This window comes from Diutina rugosa, assembly GCF_008704595.1.
Source record: "Diutina rugosa strain CBS 613 chromosome Unknown scaffold35_size143915, whole genome shotgun sequence".
Lineage (NCBI taxonomy): Eukaryota > Fungi > Ascomycota > Pichiomycetes > Serinales > Debaryomycetaceae > Diutina > Diutina rugosa.
Window position 1 is genome coordinate 54,037 of NW_022995151.1, and position 25,040 is coordinate 79,076.

Genomic DNA, 25,040 nt, shown 5'->3' on the forward strand with positions numbered 1-25,040 from the left:
TACTAATGACTTCATGGACTACTGTTGTAGTTGAATACATACTGTTTGCCAGTCCAACTCCGGTATAAAACCTGATGGTGTTCAGCCGAGTACCCTCCCAGAGCGTTTGTAGACCATTGATGACTCTATCAACATGTGATTGATGCAATATGCCATCAAAAATCACGATACGTCTCCGACCTGTTGGCACACCTTGGTCGACGTGTATGGGTATTAAGTATCGTTTATCACTACCATTCACTTCAAATCTCGCAAGATCTGGTGAACGGTAGGTGAGTCCTGGTTCGTGTCGTCGTTGGCCGCAGGGGCCCGGGGTCTCTTGGGCAATTGGCGAGCGGTGGACTCCCGTGGTGATTGGGGCTCAAGTCTACGTTTAAGCGATCTTGGGCGAGGCGGGTGTCGAGCTGCTGTCCCCGCCTTCTGGGGCAATAATCCAGCAAAGAGATCGGGCTCTGATTTCACCCCTACCGAGTCGTGAGCCAGTGGCGACCCCCGAAAGTCGACGGGAGAGGGCCACAGGGAATCGGAGTCGTCGTCTGCGCCTGCAGAAAAGTCTCTAGCACTACTCGCAGGCGAGGACTTCACACTCTCGTGGGGGTGGAACGCGATATTTCTGAACGCCCGCATTTCCGACTCTGGCTTGCCGCCAATCAGGAACTTGTCAAGCAATAACTGGCGCACCTGCAACGAGAGGTTTTTGCCCACCAAGTTGGGCCTTACTCGCGCGTAGTCAAACGGCTGGCAGCCCTTGAACTGGAGATACACCCACCCCTCTCGGTCAGGGGCGGTGTGCGGGAAGATCACTTGGGGCACCCCGACGATTTCGTTGGGGCGCTTCATCACCTCCATCAGACTCTGCGGCGTCGGGGTGTAGCGTTTGCGGGGGCTATACTTGTTAATTTGGGCCACGTCCACCTGATAGATATCGCCGTCGATGTCGACATTCCACGTGGAGTCGTTTCTGTCTGTCGCCCGTCCCAACACCATGAACGGGCCGTAGCGGGATGTTGTCGAGGGTTTACCGTCGTTGGTATCGGAGACAAACACGAGGTCGCCCACGGCAAATTTGGGGTTATCAGGATCCTCGTCCTCAAACTCAAGCGACCGCAGGTTCTCGAGGCGAGTGTGGGTGGCGATTGCCCGGTCCACCGCCTCCACCCTGTCGATAAACGCCGCCTGGGCTTCTTGTGTCCAGCACACTTCTAATATGTTCAAGTCATGGGTGTTATAGGTGTTCCGCCGCTTAATGTGACGGAGGCGGCTCATTTTGTGAGGGGCCCGCCCGTGGAGAGCCTCCATGGCCGACATGCCGAGGCCACACTTGTAAGCGGCGTTGACCACGTACTGGGCAATGGAGAGGTAATGGTGCCAGTCGGTGGGCTTGGCGGCCATGAGCGCCTTAATGTGGTTGACGGCACCGTACACGCTTTTCCCGACCAGGGACCCGTCTTTTTGAGCGACGGTGACGGCGATGTCGTGCTCGCGGAAATGGCGCCAGTAATTGGTATCGCTGGTGATGATCTCTTCGGGGATACCGAAAAAGTCAAACACGTGGGTTTCGAGCAAGGAATACAACTGCGACGGCGTATGAGGGTGGAGACAAGGGATGTAGATGGTAAGTCTCAGCATCGAACACACCGCCACCACCACCCCGGCGTCGTCGGACGAGCCCTGGCCCATAGGTTTGCAGAGCTCGAGGTGGATCGTGTGGAAGAGCTTGGGGACAAGGTGGGCGTACTGGGTGAAGTCGCCGATGTTGAGTCCCTTGGCCTCGGATACCGTCATCAAGCGGATCTCCCGGTACAAGTCGGGGACGTAGAACGTCCTCACGAGCGCCCACCACGTCTCGAGGGGGCCCTGGGTGATCATATCCATCTGGGCGTCAATGATGGGTCGCACAAGGTACTGCGGGAGCACGAGCCGGTGGCTACGCCAGAGGAGACCATCGTCGTCGACGTGGAACTGTCTCACGATATCTCGCTCCTCAGGGTCGTCTCGTTTGCCTCCTTCAGAGCAGATCTGGTGGATGACACTGACGGAGGGGTCAGAACGCAATAAGTCGGCAAACCGCCGTTTGTTAACCACTTCAAATTTCGTGTGGGTCAACGTGGCGTAGATGGCGATGACGGCAAGATCTTCACTCTCCGCCGCAAGCTCGCGCTGGGTGGCGTCCATGCGGCCCAGCCAGTAGCTGGGGGCATACACCTTGCGGGCCTGGCCCAATTTATCGTCGTCAACCTCGTGGGGCTCGTACAACCTCTCCAAGCGAGTAGTGAGCCACAGGGGCTCTCGTGACCGGTGGGAGTTGCCATCACTATGGTCGCTTTTGGCGTCGACACCGCGGTAGGAGTATTTCACCACCATTGGCCTGTCGCCATTGGACAAAACCTTAAACACTTTAAATGCTTCCAACAAGGCGATCGTTTCCTTTTGATACATTGGCAAGTGCGCCTCCTTGGGTCCAAGCACTATCGAGTGCTTACCCACACACCGTGGAGTCTGACCGGTATACTGGAACACGTCGGCGCCGACGGCATTGTCGGCGACGAACAATTGAATGATACACTTAACGCGGGGCACCGCCGGTTTGAGGCCAGTGCTGGTGGCGATGCTCTGTACAATGGCTTCAAACGCCTCCACCAGGGTGGCGCCGATATCGCTGCCGTCCGCCGCTCGATGGAGCCGTTGTACGAGGTAGGCGTACTGGCTGACAAACGTCTTATAGAAGTCGAATAAAGGTAGCACACTGGCGTAGTCGGCGGGAGTTCGCGGCACCGCAAGCAGAAGAACCTCCCGTTTCACCGCCTGCGGCACCGTGAGCCCCCTCAGTGACAACTCATAGCCCATGAACGTCCCCCGGTACAGAAGAAACCGGCACAGCGCCGGATCGAGCACAATCTTGGCGTTTTGCAACCGGCGAAGTACTTCGCGGAGGGCGGTGACATGAGCGCTGACGTTGTCGGTGGCGATGATGATCTCGTCCATGTATACCTTGATACCGCCGCCGGGAACCCCGTATAGCACCGAATCCACCGTCTGCATGAGCGCGACCTTGTCGTTATTGAAAGGAATGCGGGTGTGGGCGTACTCATATATCCGCGAGTAGCAGCGGGTGTAGTTGCGCCCACCACCGTCGACGGGACTGATGCGGGTCGTTTTAAGCCGTGACATCAACCTCCGCCCCACCAACGCCCGTAGCACCAGACTGTTCGGTTTCAGCTGGTAGATGTAGCGGTCCATTTCGGGACTGAGCCCACGGCAGTCGATGCACATGGCAAAGGTGTCGCGTGTTTTTCTCAAAAAGTGGATCTGCGGGGTGTACGTACTGGCGGTAGTGGGCTTGACGGACCCTTCTCTAATCAATTTGCGCACGGTGTTGGTCAATATACTCACCTCTTGCTCGCTGAGATTCCAAAGTTCGCCAGTTTCTTGGTCAAAAGTGCGGGTTGAAAACACGTCCAGATATTGCGCCAAGGTGTCTTTCACCTCGCGGTCGGTGACGTGCCTCATCATAGTCTCCACTGCCTTACCCCCAAACAAGTTAGGGTCCAGCCTCGTCGTGTTCTTCCACTTCCCCGCACCGCGGAACATGGTGATGCCAATATCGCATTCTTCTTTGGGCTTGTTTTCGTTGTAGTAAAGTCGAATCAGCCCAAAGCAAACTTTATTGTAATTAATCTTTCTCGTTAATCGGCCCAATTCTTCGGCACTCACGAAACAGACGGGTCCAAGCTCTCGTTGCGTAGATGGTGGATTCGCAGTGGTTTCATGCTCCTCATTTTTGTCCATGGATGGGTCCACGATTTCAGCACTAGCGTCATCGACATTACTGGTTTCCTCGACAGGACTTGCATCATTTCGAAGAGGACCAGAGTCATTCACATTCGGGGTCAGCTTAGTAACCTCATCCATGTCATGATCTTTGTCTATTTTAGCATCGTCAGCGATTGGACCAGTGCTATCCACATTCGCGGCATTGTCCACTTCTAATGTGGGATTCGTACTATTCCCATTGACCTTGATCGTCTTGTGGTCGGTATCATTGATAGCTTCATCAATATCAATATCATCCGTGTTACCATCATCACCGGTGGTGCTGGTGATGATATCTTCGATTTTCGGAATAGCTTCATTTTTCGCATCAGCGTTAATGTTTGGAATGGCTTCGTTCTTTGAAATAGCTTGGTTCAAGTTCGGATTAGCTTCATCAACATTGTCAATGTCAATGTCGTTGTCGGTACTTTTCACACGAACGTTAATGTCGTCTTTATCCACAAAGATATTCATATCATTTGAGGTGTTATTAGTTTCATCAACCTTCAAGTTGTTATCATCTATTGTCATTTCCGCATCATTTTCATCGGTTCTGGTTTCATTCATGGTATGTTCCACCTTAATATTATTAGAGTTTGCAATGGAATCATCAGTGTTCGCTTTGGGAACGTTAGTTTTCGGAATGGGATTATTCTTTTCCAAAATGGAATCGTTAGTTGTCGAATTGTGAACAGTGTTTTTAACATTGTCTTCGTTAACATTGACATTATTATCAATGTTATTGGCTTCAGTGTTCTTATTGTGCGTAGCTTCCTCGGCAGCCACGGCGTCCCAGGTAAGCTTAGCTTGTTCGGCAAGCCACTCCCAGTCGATTTTTCTCATTTGGGGTTTGATGGATTCATGGCCAAGGATGACATCAACCCCGAGCGGGAGATCGTGGGGAGCAACGACAAACGGGCCGTCATAACGGATGTCGTCAACGACAACGCGTCCTTTGACGCCGTGAGTGAGTAACCCATTGATCTGCCCTCTCATTTGTTGCTGATTTCTCAATGGTATTGGGGTACACAACCGGCGGGCTAATGTGCCACTGATAAAGCTCAATGGAGTATCGGGACTGACCCAAACTTTAACTGGCTGTTCTTGAGGACCATTGGCAATATCGAGATCGCCCTTGACCACGAGCGGGGGGGGGATTTCTGGAATATCAATGAACTCAGTTTCCAGACTCGTATCGGCATTGGTGGGGGTAGTGGTGGTTTTCTGAAGGCTCTCTTGAGCTGCTTCAGTTACCATGGGTGGTGGCGACGCAGAGTTGGTTCGGTTATTCGATAGTAGCCACCACATCAGCCGTAACTGGTGGAATGGTGATTTAAGCCTGGGGAAAGTTGAGGGGCGTTTTAAACCCGCATCGCGGAGATCGAAGATACAGGTGAGACCAGCGATCACAATCACTAACAAATTGAGTGACTAATTATGAGTGGAGGTGATAGTTTTGTAGTGGTTGTTTTTGATTTGTTGATGTATGTGGTACAATTAACATTCACTATTAAGGTAAGGCGTGAAATTCTCTACAAATTTATGTGTATGCGGATCGTGCCTTTAATTGAAACATGGCTGGTAGATATGTTGTAAAGGTGGTCACAATTATCGACGATTATAAGGGACGAGTCCAAAAAGAGTTTCATAACAAACTATGATATTATCTCCTCCCTCCATTCAATTAGACTCATCCTTGAACTTGAACCATAGCTGAATTTTAGAACGACGTTTCTTATAGTCACTCGGGGCGATGTCGTTACAATTTCAAGTTTGTGAGATAAATTATACAGCCAAGATATGACCGAAATGGATGGTTGATACTAGGATTGCAGGCAGCATGATATCTCGGAACCATCTTCAAATTTACTTGAATTATAATTTTTCACGGGGTCACTATGAGTGGAAATGTTGAACGTTTTTCATATCTGGATACATAAACGGAGGCAATGTCCACAGAACTAAGTAGAGATTAATTTGATATCATTCAGTAGTAAAAGCCTTGAGTCTTTCCGGTAATATAGTCACATCTTTTGGGCCTACATCTTTGAATGTTCTGAATTCGTGAAAATTTAGAAGCGAGATGGTAAACGACTAATTTTCATCTACACGGTAGTCTCTAGCAAATACAAATTCACCACGACGAAACTCTTCAACATCGTATGATTTGATTAGAAAAATTCACCATTGGCTCAAGATTTTTAGTGTGGCGGGTGTGGCTGTCATTGTGCGCGCATAAAGTAGACCCCACGAGGGACTCTCACTTTCCTATACCCACAGGCCATGGTTGAATTCTACTACCACGACAACAAGGACACTCCCGACAACTTCACCGAAGCCCACCTGACTGGCGAACACGTGCCTGAAGCCGAGCTTGCTCGCATCGGCGTGTTCTACCGCAAATGCCCCACCATAGAAGAACTTGACAAGGTGGCGGTCGAACGCCAATACAAGAACCGGGACGAGATCACTTTGAACCTCAAGACATTCAACAACGACCTCGACGCTTATAACGCCAAGATGAAGCAGTTTTACGCCGAACACTACCATGAAGACGAAGAGATTCGTTACATTGTTGAGGGCGAGGGCTACTTTGACGTGCGCAACAAGGACGACCGGTGGATCCGGGCTCGCATGGAACCCGAGGACTTGTTGGTGTTGCCTGCGGGCATCTACCACCGGTTCACGTTGTCGGACGGGCCCAAGCACATCAAGGCGATCCGGTTGTTTAAGGATGAGCCGAAGTGGGAGGCGATCAACCGGGGCGACCGTCCCGACTCGGCCGCCCGCCAGGAGTACGTCCAGTCGCTTGCCTAAGGTGTATAGCCCTTGATTAATTTACATGATACCATAAACAATGATACTAGAACCAAACTCACGCATTTGTAGAAGTGTATCTAAAGTGCGAGTAGAGCTTAAGATAAAAATCTGGGTGTCAACAAAAATTTCAGAACACTACCGAAGTTTTAATGCAATTATCAATGATCTACCATTCTCTTACCCAGCAAAAAGAAGTCTCCGGTACAGGGAATCGAACCCTGATTTGCTCGGTGAAAGCGAACCGTGATAGCCATTACACCATACCGGACTTTACGGATTTGTGTACGCTGAAAAACAAAATACGGTACTAGCACTTTGTCAAATGTTCGCCGTAGCCTCGTAATTGAGCTTTTAAAACCTGTTAACCATGTTTTTTACTATGTTCAATGTGGTTTAGTACCAGTATCTTGCCAATTCAGTCGCTGTACCCGATGTTCTCCCGCGCCAAACCTAACTTTGCTACGCCCTAACTCTACCGAGAAGGGCAAAGTGCGCGCGCACCTTAAGTCGACAGACGTGTTGCAAACAAAACCGTCGACATCGAGTGCACGCGTGCCATGGACCTGCCAGCTCACGTGGGAGACTTGACGACTGCCCTGATCCAAAACAAGTTGGACGGCACCCATCTCGAGCCGAGCACCACCCGCCAGAAAGTGGTGGCAGCGCTGTACTCGGGAACCAACTACATCCAGCTCACCCTCACCTTTGAAGCGTCGGGCAAGGAAGCAATCATCCTCAGACGGGTCGACGACCTGTATGTCAACGTCAACCAGTTGTTCCAGGTCTTAATTGACTTCGACCTCGTCACCGAGCAGCAACGGGAAAATTTTATCGCCGACGAAATCATCGACAATCCTCAGTACCATGGCGACGGCATCAACCAGTACCTTGACTTACGTAATGACGCTAATGAACACGTCCAAGGGGTGTGGATTTCTTACGATAAGGCGGTAGCGTTCTCGGTTAAATTCGATATCTACCAGCTCGTGAAACGGTTATTTTTAATCGACGTCCACGAGTTTGACCGGTTGCCCAACGCCAACAAACGTGTCGTGGATGACGATGATGAAGGTGGGCCCGAGTCTCCGACTAAACGGCAGCGGTCTGACTCCGGACCGAGCTTGTTTGAGGAACCGCAACTGCAGGAAGAACGGGACATGGAAAAGCTCTTGAAGAAGCTTGTGGCCGCCAACACTAATACTCCCTACGCCCAGTCGCCCGTCAATCAAACCAATGATGAGTTGGCTCTGCGGCTAAAGCTTAAATTTGGCGAGATTTTCAAGGAAGACGTTGAAGACGGTGGCCAGCTTAGCTTCGAGAGTATCAAACGCCAATTCGACCCAATCATTGCTGAGTATGCCAGCCAGGACCCGGGACAAATAATGGACATCGCCTTAGATCCTAAAGGGCAGACGGCGCTTCATTTCGCTGCTACTCTTGCCAGCAAAAACTTGGTGCGCAGTTTCATCAAATTAGGTGTAAACCTGCCCGTACGGGGTAACATTGCTGGGGAAACGCCGCTTATACAGACCATCCAGGTTACCAACCTGATGGAAAAGGGGAATTTCGGTGAGCTTTTGCGCAAGTACCTTTGGCCCGGTCTCTGGCTCTTTGACCGTAAACATCAAACGGTGTTCCACCATTTGGCGATGCACTCGCGTAAAGCTGAGCTCACCAAATACTACACCACCAAAATTATCGAGTATATTGCTCTGGACGACCAGCGATTGCGTGATTGTTTAGCGCTTATAAACGTTCAAGACGAAGAGAATGGCGATACCGCGCTCCACTGGGCCGTGGAACAAGAACTGAAGTGGATGGTGCGTCTTTTGCTCGTGCTTAAATCGGATGCCACTATCACCAACAAAAAGGGGGTGAAGCCTCAGGACTTTAAGATGGTACAAGCCATTCAAAACGAAGACGGTCAGCTGGAATACGTGTTTGATTTGCTTACCACGGCGATGGAGCTTTTGGATAAGAGGCTCAGCGATTCTAAGAAGTTACCTGAAATCGAAGACCCCGTCGAAGTCAATGCTAAGCGTGACGAAGAGGTCAACGAAGAGCCTCGTCAGAGCGCCCTGGCCAAGATCTTCAAACTGATTCTGGACCTCTTGGCCAATACCAACGTTGAGTACGAACAGATCCTCAATACCAAGCGGGAGCAGATCAAAGCGCTCAACCAGCTGTTACACGACCTGACCATCGTCACCGCCAACAACCGCTACATGCTTAAGCTGTTGACCAGCCGGCTTCTGGAACTCGACAACCTCAAGCTTCAGTTGAACAATTTGAACGACAAACTCGCCGTGCTTAAAACGCAAGGCAAACTGCTGGGGGACGATGAGTCGGATAAGACTGACGAGGACGCGGAGTTCAGTGCCGACGCTCCGTTTATCATTCCTGAGCTTTACGAGCCGATGAAACGAGGCGACCCCATCGAAGACCTTAAGCCTAACGACATCAAATTGCCGCCGCTCCCCATTTTGAAGGCGAGAATCGCCGCTTACAAAGAGGTGAATCTGCAGTTAGAGTCTGAGCTCCAGCAGTTGATGGACTACTCGGAACTTACCACCAAATTCAAAAAGGTGGTGCTGATGTGTACCGGTGTGGGCATCAACGAGGTCGACGATTTGTTGGATGGCTTGTTGGAGGCGGTTGAGAGCCAGCAGTAGGAGGGGTTTTTTTCTTCATTTTAAACAATGTATATTAGGCGGTTTTTAATTGGGACATTACGACTAAGGGAGCTGGGAGGTACTTTAGCACGTCCTGAACGCCAAACAGAGATTAACAAAAATAGAGACGATTGAAATAATGTTTTACTTATGTATTTTGGACATTGGGTGTCATTAGTCATACTATATACAATCACGCCTTGGATTCCCCGGCCAAAATTTCCTGTTGTCTCTTGGCGATTTCTTCCGGCGACGGTTGGCCTTCGCTGAAGTACTTGTTCAAGGTGATCTTGCCGAATTCTTCCTTCAACTTCTTTTCGTCTTCGAGGATCTTTTGCGCGTGTTGGTTCAAATATTCCTGGAAGTGCTTGTACTGCAATTGCCCGTGTTCTCTGATCAAGTCGAGCGGGTGCTTGGGCTCCTTGTTAGCCAATTGAGGCATACCAAGCAACGAGCCGATGAACGACCCGGCGTTGCCCTTGCCCAGGAACAATTGGGGGTTTTCCTTCTTCCACTTTTCTCTCAACGCGAGCTCACGCTTTTGGTACTCTTCAATCAAGAACTCCTTGTTAAACGAGGACAAAATCGGGCGCACGTCCTTGACGTTTTGCGTGGCAAGGAACTCGAGGAAAGGGATCAAGTCAATAAGGTAGGTGTCGTTAGGGTCACCGTTCCAGGGCTTAGCGGGGATGGCGTTTTCCTCATGGAGGAAGTAAGCTTCGGGGTTGGTGTCAATGAGCACGGTCTTGGCCAAGTCACGGTTCAAAAGCGACAAGTCCTTGATGAGCTTGCCATCCTTGTATCTGCAGGCTTCACGGTACAACTGGTAGGAGATGTAGGCGTGGTACGGGTCCAACTTGTTCACGGCCTTTTCCGAGTACATTTGGTAGTTCAGGCCGAACACGACGATTTCGTAGTACTGCGAGAGGTAACCCAAAAAGTAGTCGACCCCGGGTCTCTTGGCGGTACGCCACCCGTGCTGAGTGTCCCACGACGAGTGGATGAGGAGGTCATCGAGCGACAACACCAACGTCAACGGTCTGCGGTAGGCTTCAGGGGCAGGAGGAGGCAAGAGGTCTTCGAACACCGGGTCCAGGAAGAAGGTGAACAACAGGCCCACCCGCTTGTTGAACCGGTCGTACATCAATTGAGGGGTGTACCCGTTGGCGATGTCCTGGCCTTCCAACTTCTTTTGTTCCTCCTCGTCGTCCCAGTTTCTCAGCAAGTAGCCGGCGCCGACGACGGCCCCGAGCCCCATAGCGATGTAGAACCAGTTGGCGGCGCGTTCACGCTGACGGTCCTTGGACGTTTGCGCTCTCTTTCTCCGTTTCAGCGACCCCAGGGTGGCATCGGCGCCTTCTTGCCCTTCGGCTTTCGGCTGAGGGTCCTCGAACCCGGCCTTGGCCAACATGTCATCGTTGAGGATCAGTTGCGGTTGCTGTTTCTTGTCGTCTTTAGGTTCCTCGGTGGCGAGCGTACGCACGCCCCACCGGGCTTGCAAGGGCGACGCCAACGGCGCCGTCACCTGCGTTCTGGGGATGGCGATCATCCGGGCGGCCGGACGAACCAACAGCCGTAACATCATGGTTAGTGTGGTCGGAGAAAGACTGAAAAATTTTAGGTGCGACGCCGGTGCGGCGCGGGATTTGGTGCTCAGTGGCGAAGGTCATGGAAATTTCCAGCAGGGGGGAGGTCGATCGAAATGTCTAGTGGTGTCAGTAGGGTTGCGAAGGTGTAGAGTATGGTTTGTCGATGACTTGTCATACTTATTGGCAAAGGTGTCTGAGTAATTATAAGGGTGTAAATGTAATGAGGGCTCACAGCAACCATCACACGAGGAGACACCGGACTGACTAAATTAGTCATTTGATTGAAATCGAAAGCTAAAGCGGTAGCAGTTTCTGATATAATCAGAAATGGATTGATTTAATGCGCTTACTGATCAATTTAAGTTCTTGTGTGGTTTGTTTTGTTTCACTGCTCGTTTCAACATATGTAGCTCCACCTGATGAACCTCGCCACGATATTGCCACGATATTGCCACGATATTCTTCTCTAAAATCATGCCTTTTTCTGCCATCTACTACTACTGTGTGTGCACCAGTGGTCCTCCCATTCTCGTCACCGTGATGACGGTAACCGCCGGCTTACTCTTTGTGTTGCTAAAGGATGAATAACTGATGTTACGAGTCGTGTTTAATAAACCAAAGCAATCTAATCATTCAAACATTTCTAAAGCTAATATTAAAGAGTTACAGCGTCACACGGTGTGGTTCAGATAGTTACCCGAGATCAACGAGCGCGTCACCGGCACCTCACTGCCGTCGGCCAATACCCTGACGTTGGCCACGGGCGGCAGCGCCATGGAGAATTTCACCTGTACCCCCAGCTCATGCTCCTTGCCGACGGCGCTGGTGGCGAACCGCGCCATCAACTTCTCCTCAGGCTTACCCCCAGCGCCGCCGAGGACGAGGGTGTGCTGGTACCGCCACGTCAACCGGTTCTTGTCCTTGTTGAACGACCCGTGTGGGCTCAGCTTGGCCAGGGCGACGTCGACGCTGGTGTCGAGGGCGACGGTGATCACCAAGTTGTCGATCTTGAGCGGCGTGGTCACCAGGGGGTCGGGCTTGACGAGGACGATAAGCAGCGCCTGGTGGGTCTCGTACTTCCAGATCTGGGAGATACTCAACGGTACTGGCGGCTGCTTGATCAAGTACTTAAACGCCCCTAACGTCTTCAGCGAGATTTGAGCGGGGGCCAACGTGTAGTGGTCCTGGTGGGCCAGCGGTCTCAACACGTCCTCGTTCAAAATGACGCGGTCCAACTTGTGGAGGGGCACAATGCCGATGTCGAGCGCCCCCACAGGCGACTCGCCTTGCTGGTGGAAGGCGACCTCGCCCACCACTTGCGACTTCACCAACTGGCCGTCGGTGAAGGTGGCGTTGATCACTTCTGCCACCAGGGCGTTGAGCCCGTGGGCGTTGTACCCTTGTTCAAAGTGCTTGAACTCCAGGCGCATCAATTGCATCCCCGTACCTTGGGCAGCAAGGCCACCGGCGGCGGCGACGCCACCGGCTAATGCCGATACTGGCGGCACCACCGAGTTTCTCGCTGCGGGTAAGTTGGCAAACCCTTCGGGCGAGTCAGGGGCGCCGAACGGTTCTTCTCTCAACGTGTCGTGGTGGACGACTTTTCTCAGCGGCGGCGGCGGCGGCGCCGATCTGCCTAACAGCAGCCGGCGGTGGACGCCGCCGTCGTCGCTGACGGTGGGCTCGGGCAACACGGCCTCATCGCCGCGCTCGTACGACTGCTGGCGTCCCCTAACGGGCTTCGCCGGCAGGGCGACGTCGTGGCGCTGTAACATCGGCAACAGCCCTTCGTGCTCGGTGTCCAGCTCCAGCTCCAGCTCCTGGTACTGGACGAAGTTGGGCAGCGTCCCGAAGTCGCGCGGGTTGGTGTCACCGCGCTGTTGTGGAGTAAAAGGAGTGTTGGCTCCCGAAGTGGCGGTCTCAAACGGGCTGGTGACGGGGGTTTGCTCTCTGCCGTTTGATCCGTGGGCGGCAGCGGCGCCAAGGGCAGCGCCCCCAGCAGCTATCCCAAGGGCAGCGCCAGTGGCGTGGTTGGTACTCTGGTTGGTCCAGCCTAAAGTGCCGCTAGTATCGGTGTTTTTGGCGGAAAACGTCCCCACGGGCGGCGGCCCCGTGCGCGGGTCAAGCAGCGTGGGGAAGGTGTCGAGGGGCTGCGCTGGGTGCTGCGCCACCATGGGGCTGGTGAACGCCAGCGGTGGCTGTTGCTGCTGCTGCGCTGCCAGCTGGTGGGGCGGGTGTGCTTGCAGCGGCACTAAAGGGGTGTTGAAGTTAGGGTTGATCCCCCCGGGCAGAATCGGCGAGCTGGGCGACCCCGGAGACTGAGGCACCCGCGAGTTAGGCGACAATTGCTGTTGGCCAATTGACCCTCTCTGTTGACCAAATTGCCCTTGGCCAAATTGCCCCTGGCCAAATTGCTGCTGCTGTTGGCCGAATTGACCCTGTTGGCCTCCCTGCTGGCCAAATTGACCCTGCTGGCCGAATTGACCTTGCTGGTGCCCTTGACCAGGTAACGGCGGTTGCGCCTTCTCCTGAGGGTACCCAGACTGCTGCTGCTGCTGCTGTTGCTGCTGTTGCTGTTGCTGTTGCTGGTGTTGCTGAGTGAACCCTTGCTGTTGCTGTCCGTGCTGCTGCAATCTGTCGGTGGACCGTTGCAGATTGGTACGGTTGATACCCGACGACGACGTCTGTTGGCGCGGCAACGCCGTCAGATTCGTGCGGCGCACCAGGTCGGCGCGGGTCAGGGTGGCTTCAGTTTCCGTAGTGACAATCAGCCCGTCCTCGGGGATGTCGCCAAACCCGCTCGTGCCCCGGTTCTTCTTCTTATCCTTCTTACGACCGAAAATCGACCCCACCTTCAGCTTCAACAGCTTCTTGGGCAGCCCGTCGTCGTTGGTGGCACCACTACCCTTCAGCGAACCCCCCGTCAACGAGTTGAACGACAGCAACCGGCGAGTCTGCTTGCGCTCGCTCTGCTGAGGGGCGCCGGTCTGACCGTAGTGGGCGGCACCCACGTGGCCTGGGGGAGCGATCGGCGGCTTGTACGTCTTGTTAGTGATCACCTCCAAGTACTGGCGCATCTGCAGCTCCAACTTGTAGTTGGAGACAAGGTAGTTGGTCAGGTTTTCGTTGTTGCCTAACCCTTTAGTCAATTTGGCGTTGTCGATCTGGAAAAACGTCAAGACGGTGGTGAACAAAAGCCCGAACTGCTGGGCCTTATAGTCTTCAAAGTTTTGGAAGATCTGCGGTGCCTTATAGTTCCACTGGACCTCGGCGTTCAGCTTGTGGTTGCCGATGTCCTGCGAAATCTCGGCCAACTCCGTCAGATTGACAAGCAATTCCAGCACCCTGACGTCGCTCTGCTCCTGGCGCAAGGGGCCAAGCACGTCCATCTTCAAGTTCTTAACCAAGAGCTCGTTCAGCTGCGCCTCGAGCTTCAACAGCGTGAGCAAGCAGTTCCAGTACTGGGGGAAGTTGCCGAACTCGTCGTCGTCGACGCCCTGTTGCGAGGAGCCAAAGATCTTCTGCCCCGCCTCCACCGCCTGCTTCAATTGCTTGGTGTGGTGGTTGACGACGGTGATGTATTGCTCGAACCACTGGCCGACCTGGGCGTTGAGTTTCTGCTGGTGGTCGAGCGCCAGCGGCAAGATCGCCGCCGCCTGGGCCGGCGGCTTCTCCGTCAAGATCGTCGTGGGGAAATTGTACGACGGCGCCCCCTCTTCGGTCATCTGGGGTCGGTGGTGAGTGGTTTTGGGGTCAAATTGTGGTTTCGCCCGAAAATTGCGAGTCGTGCCCGGCCCGGTGCCGCAACCAGCAATGCGAAAGGGTAGCCATTAATTGGAGGGAATTAAGGAAAGTAAAGCGGGGTGGCGGGAAGGCTAAAGGGGAATTAGGCAGTTGACTGACTAGTCAATTGTCTTTCACTGGCTGTCTACTCTTTCACTCATGGTGGTATCAATTGTCTCAGGGGTCAATGGGGTGAGCACGGCTCGACAGTGGGCCGACGGAGTTCATCGGCGCGGCGTATTTACTGACGGGGCCCGATTGGGGGCGGTTAGACCGTGCACGTACCTAATGCCGTCACGATGGACGTCGAGCGCAGTGTACGTGACACATGACGTTAGCGGTTGCGAAATTGGGGGGGGGTTCGGGTTTGCAGAGTATTTTTACGCCCGAGCCGCCGAGAGTGACGTACGGGTGCATCAAGTCCGCGACCACATTCCTACGCATAACTGAGTTTGTGGAGTCAATTGTAAGCGGGGACGTGCTTCCTAATTACGAGGAACACACGTTTATGAGTTATGCTGGAGTCGCCCCAATGTCTACCCCGAGATCAATAACTATCGCATCATTACCTCGCCACTGCTATTCAGATTCCAAACAGATCAATACTACTGCTGCTATGATGCTTACATCTAATTTTAATGGTTATCGTATTACTGTGCTGCCGGTTACTACTGCTGCCTTGAGATATACACAGATTATTACTGCTCGTGCTCTGTAAATCATACAGATCCACACCGCTCCTGCTCTGGTACTCATGCAGATCACCACTGCTCCTGCTTTAATGTTCACTGTCATTAATATCGCATTACTATCTCGAATTATTACCATTTACTGCTTTTCGGAGGAGCCGGCCTCGGAAGTCACCTCGCTGACTTCGGGAATATCGTTATCACGGCGCAGCGCCGTCGCCTGGAGCTTAGCCACGCGGGCCTGCGTCAGCCGCAACGGCTCGATGACGTAGGCCTCGGTGTCCAGGTCGTTGAACTTCTTCATCTCGCCCGTTTCCTCATCGTAATAAGTGAACTCGCCGATCTGAGTGAAGTCGGTGCCGATCAACTCTTCGTCCTCGTGCAATCTGATCCGCAAGAACGGGATCCGGTCCATCGCCAACAACAAGATCAGCGTCACTACAAACAGCCACGCCGCCACAGAGCACAGTGCCGCCAACTGGTACCCCAACTGCTTCCAGTGGTGGTTCATCCACCCGCCAGCAATGCGGGCCAGGGCGTCCTTGGCGACGGAACCGTCACCGGCAGCGACGTAGTCGGCAGCGAACAACCCGGTCATGAAGTTGCCAACAAAACCACCGATGCCGTGGAGGGAGAACACGTCCATACCGTCGTCGATCTGGAGAAGGTTCTTGATGTCGACGGCGAAGTTGCAGATGGCGGCGGGGACGACGCCAAAGGCGACCGCAGTGTAAATGGGGACGTAGCCGGCGGCGGGGGTGATGCCGACGAGGCCGGCGATGGCGCCGAGGCACAAGCCGATCGTCAGCCACTTGCCGCCGGTGCGGAAGTAGTCGATGCCCATCCAGGTGAGGCCGCCGGTGGCGGCGGCGACGTTGGTGTTGACCATGGCGTACCACGAGCGCACGGTGGCGTTGCCCGTGGAGCCACCGTTGAAGCCGAACCAGCCGAACCACAAGAAGATCGTCCCCAACACCACGTAGAACGTCAGGTGGGGCTTGTACTTGGGCACCTTACCCGTGGTGATCAACGGGTCCTTGCGCTTACCCAACCACAACGAGTAGGCGAGAGCAGCAAAACCCGAGTTTTCGTGGACGGGGCCGCCGCCGGCAAAGTCAAGCAGACCCAACTTGGCGAGCCACCCGTTGGCCCCCCACACCCAGTAGGCGATGGGGCAGTACACCACCGTCAACCAACAGAACAAGAACACCATCATCGGGCCTAAGCGAGCCCGCTCGCACCCGGCGCCTACCATCAAGATGGCGGTGATGGCGGCAAACATCCCTTGGTACAAGCAGTAGAGCATGTCGGGCACCGTCAGCACCACCGAGGGGGCGCCGTAGCACTGTTTGAGGGCAAAGTTTTGCAAGTTGCCCAAGAACGGCAGCGTCAGCGTGTGGGTGAACACGAGGGAGTACCCCCACCAGAACCAGTGGAAGCCGGCGACACACGCGGCCATGATCCCCGCCCACTGGAGCAGGAGGGCGTGCTTCTTTCTGGAGAGGCCCAGGTACAAGAGGCCGATCCCGGGGATCATGATCCACACGAGCGCCGCCAGCGTCCCCACCCACGCCATGTCGGCCTTGTCGAACTGGGCGTTGAAGTCGGTGGTCATCACGTCGCCACCATAGAGGTTTGTTGGTTCGCTCATGGTAGGTGTGTGTGTTGTGAGTTTGTCTTAGAGGAGACAGAAGCAAGGGGGAAACGGGGGTCTTATAACTTACGACGCCGACGGTGTTTGTCGAAGGCGGTGCCTATCTAATCGTCCTGTACACAATTAGGTTTACGAATCCGGCCTTATCGCGGGGGTACCATTTCGCAATCTCTGCGAGTCAGCCGCGTGCGATAACGGTTATCTATTTGGCGACGACGAAAAATTGATAACGAGATAACGACGGCAACTCTCGGGGTGCACGACTGAGAGATAAGCCGGTTTGTTAACCAAGAAGATAAGACGTAAGCAAAATACGGAAGCGATCGTCCGGGGATTGTCTCAGATTGCGTGGGTTGATTGTCTCGATGTATATAATACGTGTGATCGGCGTGGTGGGGTAGATGTCTTCCCTTTTTCCTTTTGATTGTACTGCCGTCGAGGAGCAGGGGGCAACGGGCGGTGTCAATAGGGTGGGGGTTCCCGTGGGGGAGGGGCTTATGAAAGGGATGTCAATGTCGCCGGGACTAAAATTTTCCCCGGAAAGAAACGGGAGCACCGCTGCCAAGGCAAGACTTTATCGGTGTACACACGGAGCTATCCTTGGCAGGCTATCCCCGATATTACCACAAAGGGGGCCAATACCAAAATTATTGGTGAAAAAAAGGGAATGGCTATGGTGTTGATTTTCCATGAGAGACTGGTGACGGGGTTCCGAATAGTGTAAAGCTAAGGGCGATGAGCTGGCCGGTGTAGACGTGCTGTTTAAGGTTTAGACACATTTCCGTAATCGCCCTGATAGATGATGAGGTGCTGATTGGGCGTGAGTCGCTGCTGCTATCGATAACGGTACGCCGAGCTTCCGACATCCCCCGGGTGTATCACGTGAGTATATGTCATCACTTCCGAGGGTAGTTCGATTCTCAGTGATGCTTTTTTTTGCTCGAAAAATCATCGAGTAAGGACGCGTCGCAAAAACGCGTCTACACTCTTTTCGCATCGCCAGTCACTATCGGTACACACAACGAACACTTAACCCAACAACTCTCAAACGGGAGTTGCCTTTCACCAATAGCCGAGGATATTGATAAAAAAAAAGCTTGATTGTGACGGTGGCGAGATGGCGTGATTATCGTCAACCACCGAAAAGAGCCATCGCCCTACGCTAAGCGTATATCCCTAGCGAAATTTGTTGCGTACGACGTGCCGGGTATGCCGGGGTTCCCGAAACGTCCATCGTGGGCTTATCCAGAGTTATTATTGGTAACCGCAGGCCCAAATTAATACGTGTACGGCGATTTTATTAGCGTGTGGTTGCTAAGAATACGGGAAAGGTGGATTTCACAGGGCAGGTGGACGAATCGAGCGATGATAATGGGCGATATTATTTTTGGCACCACTATGCGGGCTGACGCCCGACATTTCCCAGTGGCGGTAGCTGTTGACGACGTGGTACGGCAAAAAAGAACCCAAAACCACGCGCTCGCAACCACTGCACCGCAACTTACCCCGAGTGACTTCACGCCCACTAAAAGCAATCTAGCGACCTCAGGGACGTTAGGGAGCATTCGAGGGCGTTGCCGCCCCCAAGATCATCGCCAGGCCGGTGGTACATATCGACTGTGCAGATGACAGTGCCGCACGTTTTACTTAGTAAATGGTGCGCCAGCGCCAATAGTGACTCACTACTACCAACACAATGTCATGATAATATCGTCCTCGGTTTGGCGAGCGGGGGAGAGGGGAGCCCGAGGACATTTGGCGCCATCCAATGAGAGGGCCGCGGGCTAACCACCAATAATAATCGAGACTAAAAATAATATGGCCACGCGACGGAGCCACGGCCCCCGGTTATGAAATCGAGGCGGCATCATGTTTTTCTTCCCTTTGTCAGTGATCGGGTTAGGTAAGCCATGGTGGTATTTTCTCGTCGAGGGGGCGGAGTGGGTGGCCCCCCCAAGCCAATATTGCTTTTAGGTGCGGAGGGTGTTTGTCCGAGCACCACGGGGCCCAGCTCGCCACCACCGGGGCCGCCAGTGGCTTCTGGAAATGCCTAACGCCCTGATGAGGTCGGTTCCAGCGCTGTTCGCAAAGGTGCCTGGCGAGATTGGCGCCCCTGTCCACTGCACCCCGGACGTTATGCGGCGGTGACAGTACGCGGCCTGTGTAGGGCCCTCCCGCGGGGGGTCTATGGACACTCCCGACGTGTGCCTACGTGGTGTGCCTACGTATTGGCCCACTCAGCGAAGCGGTGGAATTCTCCTTATTTGGTGAATGGGGTCGATTTTTGGTAAACTTTGCCTCAGTGTTTTCGTGAAAAAAAACCTATCACCACACTTAGTTGAACCCCTAGCCAGCTAAAATCGTTTCCCACTCGCAAGTTCCTTCAGCTCAACATGGGGTTAGCCGGGAAGCGTGAGCCACGTGAGCTATAGTGTATTGGCGTACAGGTGCCGTACAGGATGCCTTGCTTTGGCTCAGACGACCCATCGCCGATAATTTGATGGTTGTAATACCGCTACCACCAAAAGTAGAGAAGGGCAGAGTGTGTGGTAAGTCATTGTAGGCGACGTTTGCGTATGTAGGTCGTGAGGTCGACCGGGAGGCTTTGGCGGCAGTGTCCCCCTGGCCGTGTACGTGAACGTGACGACTATACTACAGAAGCCTGCGTTAGGCCCGTTGAATATGTCAGCGAGATGTAGTAGAGTTGAGCTGGCATAAGGCCTTTGGTAGTCCAACTTGAACTCCCTCTAGTTATAGACTTCAAGGGACCAATATCGAGTGTTGATGGTGGAGAATGTATACTGTAAGAACTAGTAATGTTAGTGACCAAAAGGAGGAGAGATATGTCGATGTATACCAAACAGAAGAACTGACTTGATAAATCATCTACATTAACATTGAAACTAAAGCGAAGCTGACAATGTTTCAGTTATTGTAAACCCCTCGATTTCTTTCCTAGTATCTACACTTTAGCTTTGCTTTGTTGATATCGCTTCGTTATATTACATGTTCCCGTCAACTCTATATCACCATTGCCAGGCGGAATGTGGTCATGCATACGGCCAAAAAAGATTAGAAATACATCGTGGTTTTTTTGTTTTGTCTGTGGGTGTTTTTCTTCGTGAGGGGAGAAAGGGTGGGTGCGGCCTTGACACCAACCTTTGCGCCCCCCGTCCAAAATAGGCAGTCAACGCCAGAACGTACGCCAAGATTCAAATTTACTTGTCGTCGTCCTTGACGTCGCTGGCACCCTGGTTAGGCGTCGCCAGCGGCTGCGGCTGCGGGGTGCCCTGGGCGGCCTGGGGCGTCGCCAGCGCCGGCTGTTGCGGGGTGGCCTGCGACGTGTGCGCGAGAGGCGCCGACGGCTGTTGCGGCTGTTGCGGCTGTTGGGGCAACTGGCCGTAGTAGCCGTACATCTGGGCGCCCTGAGGGTAAGCCAGGTACAGCGGCGCCGCCAGCGCCAGGGCGCCGTAAGGTTGCTGTTGGTAGTACAGGTTCAGGTAGTACGGCTGCTGCTGCTGCGACATCTGCTGGTTGTACTGGTACATCTTCATCGTGTCCAGCGCCAGAGCTTGCGCCTGCTGGGGCAGCTGGTGAGACAGGGTGCCGTTGTGTTGCGGGGCGGCCGAGGCGTACAGCGCGTAGTCCAGCGGCGCCGGGGCGGCGCCGGTGGCGGGGTTGGCGCCAGTAGGGTTGGCGCCGGTGTGCGCGCCGGCAGTGTGCGCGCCGGACGCGCCGGGAGCGCCGGGAGCGCCGGCGGTGCCGGGGGCGCCAGTAGCGGCGCCCAGGTAGTACTGAGCCGCTTGAGTGGGAGGCGTCAGCAGCAGCGCCTTTACGGTGGCGGCGGCATTAGGAGTAACCCCGGTTTGGATCACGCGCTTAATATCTCGGACAAACAACGGGTACAACAAGTCGACGATGCCCTCGCGCTGGGCCATGGCGAGCGCTCTTTCGAAGGGGATCCACACCCCCTTCAAGTGCATCAGCCCGATCTTGACGACGTGGCGCACTTTTTCCAGCTTCAAGATCCCGTCTCTACGGCCTCTGGTCATCTGGGCGACATTCAACAACTTGGTGCCGTTGATCATGTTGTTGTCTGCGCGGCGGACGACGGAGACGTTGTTGGCGTCGACCTGGTAGCAGAGAGTCTTTTCGTCTTCCCACATCGTCGTGGTGACGCGGGGGCGGATGCCAGGCGGCTGGTATTGCCCCACCGTCAGCAGCGACGCCGCGTTCAAAGTGTCGGCGATCGGGGTGGCGCCGGTAGCGCCCACGGCGCCCGCGGTGGGCGCCCCGGGGGCGCCCGGGGCCCCCGTGGCGGCGGTGGCGGCGGTGGCGGCGCCGTTAGTGTAGTACTGTTGCGCCGTCGGTTGTTGGTAGTAGTTAGGGTACAGAGGGTAGCGGTAGTACTCGCCCTGCCCCGCCGCCGCCAGCTGGGCCGCCAGCGGCGGCGCCAGTTGCGCCAGCGGCAGCGCCAGTGGCGGCGCCTGCTGGCCGCCGGCGGCGCTGGGGGCGCCGTTCAGTGCCGCCAGCCCTTGGTTATAGTAGTAGGGCGTGTTGTACTGGAAATTGGCGTTCATGGCTCGGGCGCTCGTCGACAAATCTTTTGGTGGACACTGGGTGGTGGGGGGTGCCAAAAGTGATGGATGAAAAAAGATTTTGTTGCAATATGTAATGTACGGTTTTTCGAGCATTTTTTCTCGCTGTCGGATGACGGTTGAGCAAAAAAATAATTTGCGTCGACGGGATGAGGCGGCGCACGGCCGCACTGGCAATAATGGTGGGTGGGGAGTGCAGATAACACCCTAAAGGAAAGAGGAGACGATATTATGACGACCACTTTGGAGAAGGCACTGTTTCAGATTAGTGCTGGGTCAGGTGATGCTCTGTTTCGTTAGTGTATAGGATTATAGAATTAAATATCGCGTAAATGGTGGGTATTGGTGGTTATTTGTCGTGGTTTATCGTGTAGTGGTTGTTAGTAGCTGGGCCGCTCTTCTCATCACCCTCTCACGTGACCTAAGAAAAAAACGCACCAGAGGTGTTTGCCGTGGCCCGGTCAGGGCTATGCACTCACGGCGTCAAATCGATGCTCTCGCCAGCAGGGACTTGAAACCGCCCAGCCGAAACAAGCAGTGCTCGCCGCCAGGGGCACACGCCCCGCCAATTGAAACGTGAATGCTTCGCTACCGCCCCGTGGCGAGCGCCATAACTAAATACTACCAAGGAGGTTGGCCCGGGGGGCGATTTCTTGATGAGGTGGGGACGACACGATTCTAGACTGAGCCGTCCTCGCCCAGTGGCCCAATATTTTCTCCCCTGCGGAGCGCGCTATCACTATCCCTTCAGCAACCCAAACAAGCACGGCCCCAAAAAAATATTCTCGTTGATACGTGACCGGCAGCGATGGCCACCTCACCCAATTATAGCGGTAGCGACACCTTCATCGGGGGAGAACGGGGTGGAAATTTGCGCAATTTCACCGGTAAAACCACCACCAAAATCAGAATCGCTGAAATAATAATGTTGTTGTCTCCGATCTGAGTTTGAAGGTCAACGTCGCCAATGGGGGCAGGGATGAGGCCGTAGGCAATATAGGGGCGCCGGCGACGCATGATCAATGCCGGTTGCGCGGCCCTGGGTACTCTGTCCGCATGGAGAGTGTGTGCGCGCGGCCTGCTTGCCGCGCCATTTAAAAAATTTTATCGTTTTTTTTCTCTCTTTAGTGTCTCTGACTAATCATCCCCTACTCCAATTGGCCACCGGTTCTAGGTGGCAAAAACTAACACGTCTTTGCTGCGGCTCAACCTCCAATGGTCTCCCCACCACCCCCACCAAACACTAAACACCGAACCCCCCCTCCTCGGGTAAAACCATCACCCGAAACAAAACAAAACCTGAAACCTTTACTGAAACCTCTACTGAATCCTCCACTGAAACCTCTGCTGAAACTTCTCCTTTAATAAATATACCATCGTCGCCCACCTCATCCATAAAATGGGTACGGCTACTCTCCTGCGTAAACGACACTTTCCCTCCCCCACCCGCTCCAGATCAGCAAGCAGTCTGCGATGCCCCCCATGTCTCTTGTGCTGGGCGGCACACGTCTGGTTCTGACCCCGAGGACGAAATGCCGAGTTTAGCGCACCCGAAGGTGACAGGCGGTTGCATTGATCTACCATCTGGCACCGCAGGCCGCGCGCTCCACTCGGGGCGCCACGCTGTCGGAAAACACTACAACGACTAACACTCTCTCAATCTTTGTTGTTTCAAATTTAGTGGTCTCGTTGCTAATAACTTGAATTTCTTGTTGAGTGACTCCTATATTTTTGTTTTGTTTGGCTGGGGGTCATTGCGCGCTCACTAAGAAAGTTGTGTCGGTGTGTCGCTTCTGTGATTGGTCAAGCTGCGTTTTTTCTTTTTCTTGTAAAATTCGCGATTACGATGTTGTTGTTGTTCTCTCTGTTCCATCGCGAGTTCGGTTCCCTTTGATTTTCTTAACCAGGTATACCACGTAATGGACCCCCCCCTACGAGAGCCAAAACACCCGCATGCTTTTTTGAAGATCTGCCATCTCATCTCAGCCCCTGCTCGTACTAGTATCCCTGTCGCCCCTCCAACACCCGCCGGGTGCTGCTCGACAATGATGCCAGGAGTGCGTGTGCGTGGTGTGTGTGTGTGTGGCCCGCACTTGGCAGGGCACATGCTGGGAGCAAGGTCACACCCCCCGTCACAGGCGAAAGCCGAATGCAGCGCCGGGCCTGGTTGGTTCCTGGCCTAGCCTAGCCGACACCTACTGGCTTCGGGCATCACCCACACATCCCTCCCTTCCCCCCCCCTCCCTTATGGTTAGCGTTGATTTCCTCTATCTACCGCTCTTCACTCTCTACTACTAACACTACCCACCCTCCACTTAGCCCCATATGCGACCGAAGCCAACGTGCGCCTGGCACAAAACACCCCGCGACGACATCTCCCAGACATTTGCCCGTGCTGGCACATGGCCGCTAAACCTAATCTTGCCTCGCCGACAATCACATCTGGCAGGGCTGAGGCATCGTCGCGCACTCACACAGCCATCACCACTACTACGGCCAACCATACTGATTCTGGAAAAAAAGAAAACTCTATCAATAACTGGCTGATTTATGCCTTTGTTTCGGGGATGATCCCGCGGTACAACTCCTTGATGATTTTACCGCCGATAATCGTCTCCTCAATGATCCCCGGCACGAGCTCCGGGAACACGCGCCCGTACCAAACCGGCGCCTGGTGGGGCGCCAGGGGCAACCAGATGACGTTGCCAGCATATGCATGCCCGCCAATGTGGGAGATAAGCCCCACGTCGACGTCGAGCTGCCGCTTCTGAAGCTCGTCTGTGAACACCTGCTTGAGAAGCGGGCCCATGACGCCGCACCGCTGGTCGCGAGCGGCGTGGCCACAGATCACCACTGTGGGACGAGTGAACGGGGAAGTGGTAAACAGTACCAGTTTATCGGGGATTTCAGGAATGGCGATCGGCGTACGACCAGTTGTAGTGGGTTTACCTTTGGTGGTGGCCTTGGCGAACGGGTTATGCACCGGCTTCGGCTCGTGGTTTGGCGGGATCAAAAACTGGTCGTAAAAGCTGAGCACGTCGTCCAATTGGTTGATCGCCACTTTGATCCTATCAGGAAAAATCGCCACTTCGGGGTGTTTAAGTCCCGGGATGTCCACCGCCAGAAAGAGCACCGGGTGGGTGGGACTGAGCTTCGTCCGCTTAAACCGGTCGAGCTCGTGGACTAAGCTCCCAGGGACCAACTCGGCTTTCGCCGGCAACTGGTCAATGGGAGTATCGCTGGCGATGAGCACGTGCTTGTACGGCTGTACTTTGGTGCCGTTGAGATTCTGTTTCCAGTCGATCGGCTCGTTGAAGCGGAGCTCGTCGGCGGTGGGGTAGCCGCAGTCGCAGTTGACGGGGCACCGGTCGACGTACAGGACTTGGCGCCGCCATACCAGCATCAACGACCGCTTAAACATG

At 54.1% G+C, this 25,040-nt stretch overlaps 8 protein-coding genes across 8 annotated transcripts; 2 read left to right on the forward strand and 6 right to left on the reverse strand. All coding sequences in view use genetic code 12, as the record gives it.

Annotated features, from left to right (window-relative positions):
• Window positions 1-237: 237 nt before the first annotated feature.
• Window positions 238-5,070, reverse strand: DIURU_003138 (uncharacterized protein; the record flags this gene model as incomplete). The annotated part of the gene is made up of 1 exon (XM_034155867.1): window positions 238-5,070. The coding sequence occupies one exon, from the start codon at window positions 5,068-5,070 to the stop codon at window positions 238-240; it is 4,833 nt and encodes a 1,610-aa protein (XP_034012047.1).
• Window positions 5,071-6,096: 1,026 nt separating this feature from the next.
• On the forward strand, window positions 6,097-6,630 carry DIURU_003139 (acireductone dioxygenase (Ni2+-requiring); the record flags this gene model as incomplete). The annotated part of the gene is made up of 1 exon (XM_034155868.1): window positions 6,097-6,630. The coding sequence occupies one exon, from the start codon at window positions 6,097-6,099 to the stop codon at window positions 6,628-6,630; it is 534 nt and encodes a 177-aa protein (XP_034012048.1).
• Window positions 6,631-7,190: 560 nt separating this feature from the next.
• On the forward strand, window positions 7,191-9,305 carry SWI6 (transcriptional regulator; the record flags this gene model as incomplete). Its single annotated transcript, XM_034155870.1, has 1 exon — window positions 7,191-9,305. The coding sequence occupies one exon, from the start codon at window positions 7,191-7,193 to the stop codon at window positions 9,303-9,305; it is 2,115 nt and encodes a 704-aa protein (XP_034012049.1).
• Window positions 9,306-9,498: 193 nt separating this feature from the next.
• Window positions 9,499-10,890, reverse strand: TIM50 (protein translocase subunit; the record flags this gene model as incomplete). The annotated part of the gene is made up of 1 exon (XM_034155871.1): window positions 9,499-10,890. One exon carries the CDS (start codon window positions 10,888-10,890, stop codon window positions 9,499-9,501), a length of 1,392 nt encoding a protein of 463 aa, XP_034012050.1.
• Window positions 10,891-11,565: 675 nt separating this feature from the next.
• Window positions 11,566-14,619, reverse strand: DIURU_003142 (uncharacterized protein; the record flags this gene model as incomplete). The annotated part of the gene is made up of 1 exon (XM_034155872.1): window positions 11,566-14,619. The coding sequence occupies one exon, from the start codon at window positions 14,617-14,619 to the stop codon at window positions 11,566-11,568; it is 3,054 nt and encodes a 1,017-aa protein (XP_034012051.1).
• An 886-nt stretch (window positions 14,620-15,505) lies between these two features.
• MEP2 (ammonium permease) lies at window positions 15,506-17,017 on the reverse strand (the record flags this gene model as incomplete). Its single annotated transcript, XM_034155873.1, has 1 exon — window positions 15,506-17,017. One exon carries the CDS (start codon window positions 17,015-17,017, stop codon window positions 15,506-15,508), a length of 1,512 nt encoding a protein of 503 aa, XP_034012052.1.
• Window positions 17,018-20,238: 3,221 nt separating this feature from the next.
• Window positions 20,239-21,714, reverse strand: EFG1 (KilA-N domain-containing central transcriptional regulator EFG1; the record flags this gene model as incomplete). The annotated part of the gene is made up of 1 exon (XM_034155874.1): window positions 20,239-21,714. One exon carries the CDS (start codon window positions 21,712-21,714, stop codon window positions 20,239-20,241), a length of 1,476 nt encoding a protein of 491 aa, XP_034012053.1.
• A 2,452-nt stretch (window positions 21,715-24,166) lies between these two features.
• Window positions 24,167-25,039, reverse strand: DIURU_003145 (uncharacterized protein; the record flags this gene model as incomplete). Its single annotated transcript, XM_034155875.1, has 1 exon — window positions 24,167-25,039. The coding sequence occupies one exon, from the start codon at window positions 25,037-25,039 to the stop codon at window positions 24,167-24,169; it is 873 nt and encodes a 290-aa protein (XP_034012054.1).
• Between the last annotated feature and the right edge of the window lies 1 nt (window position 25,040).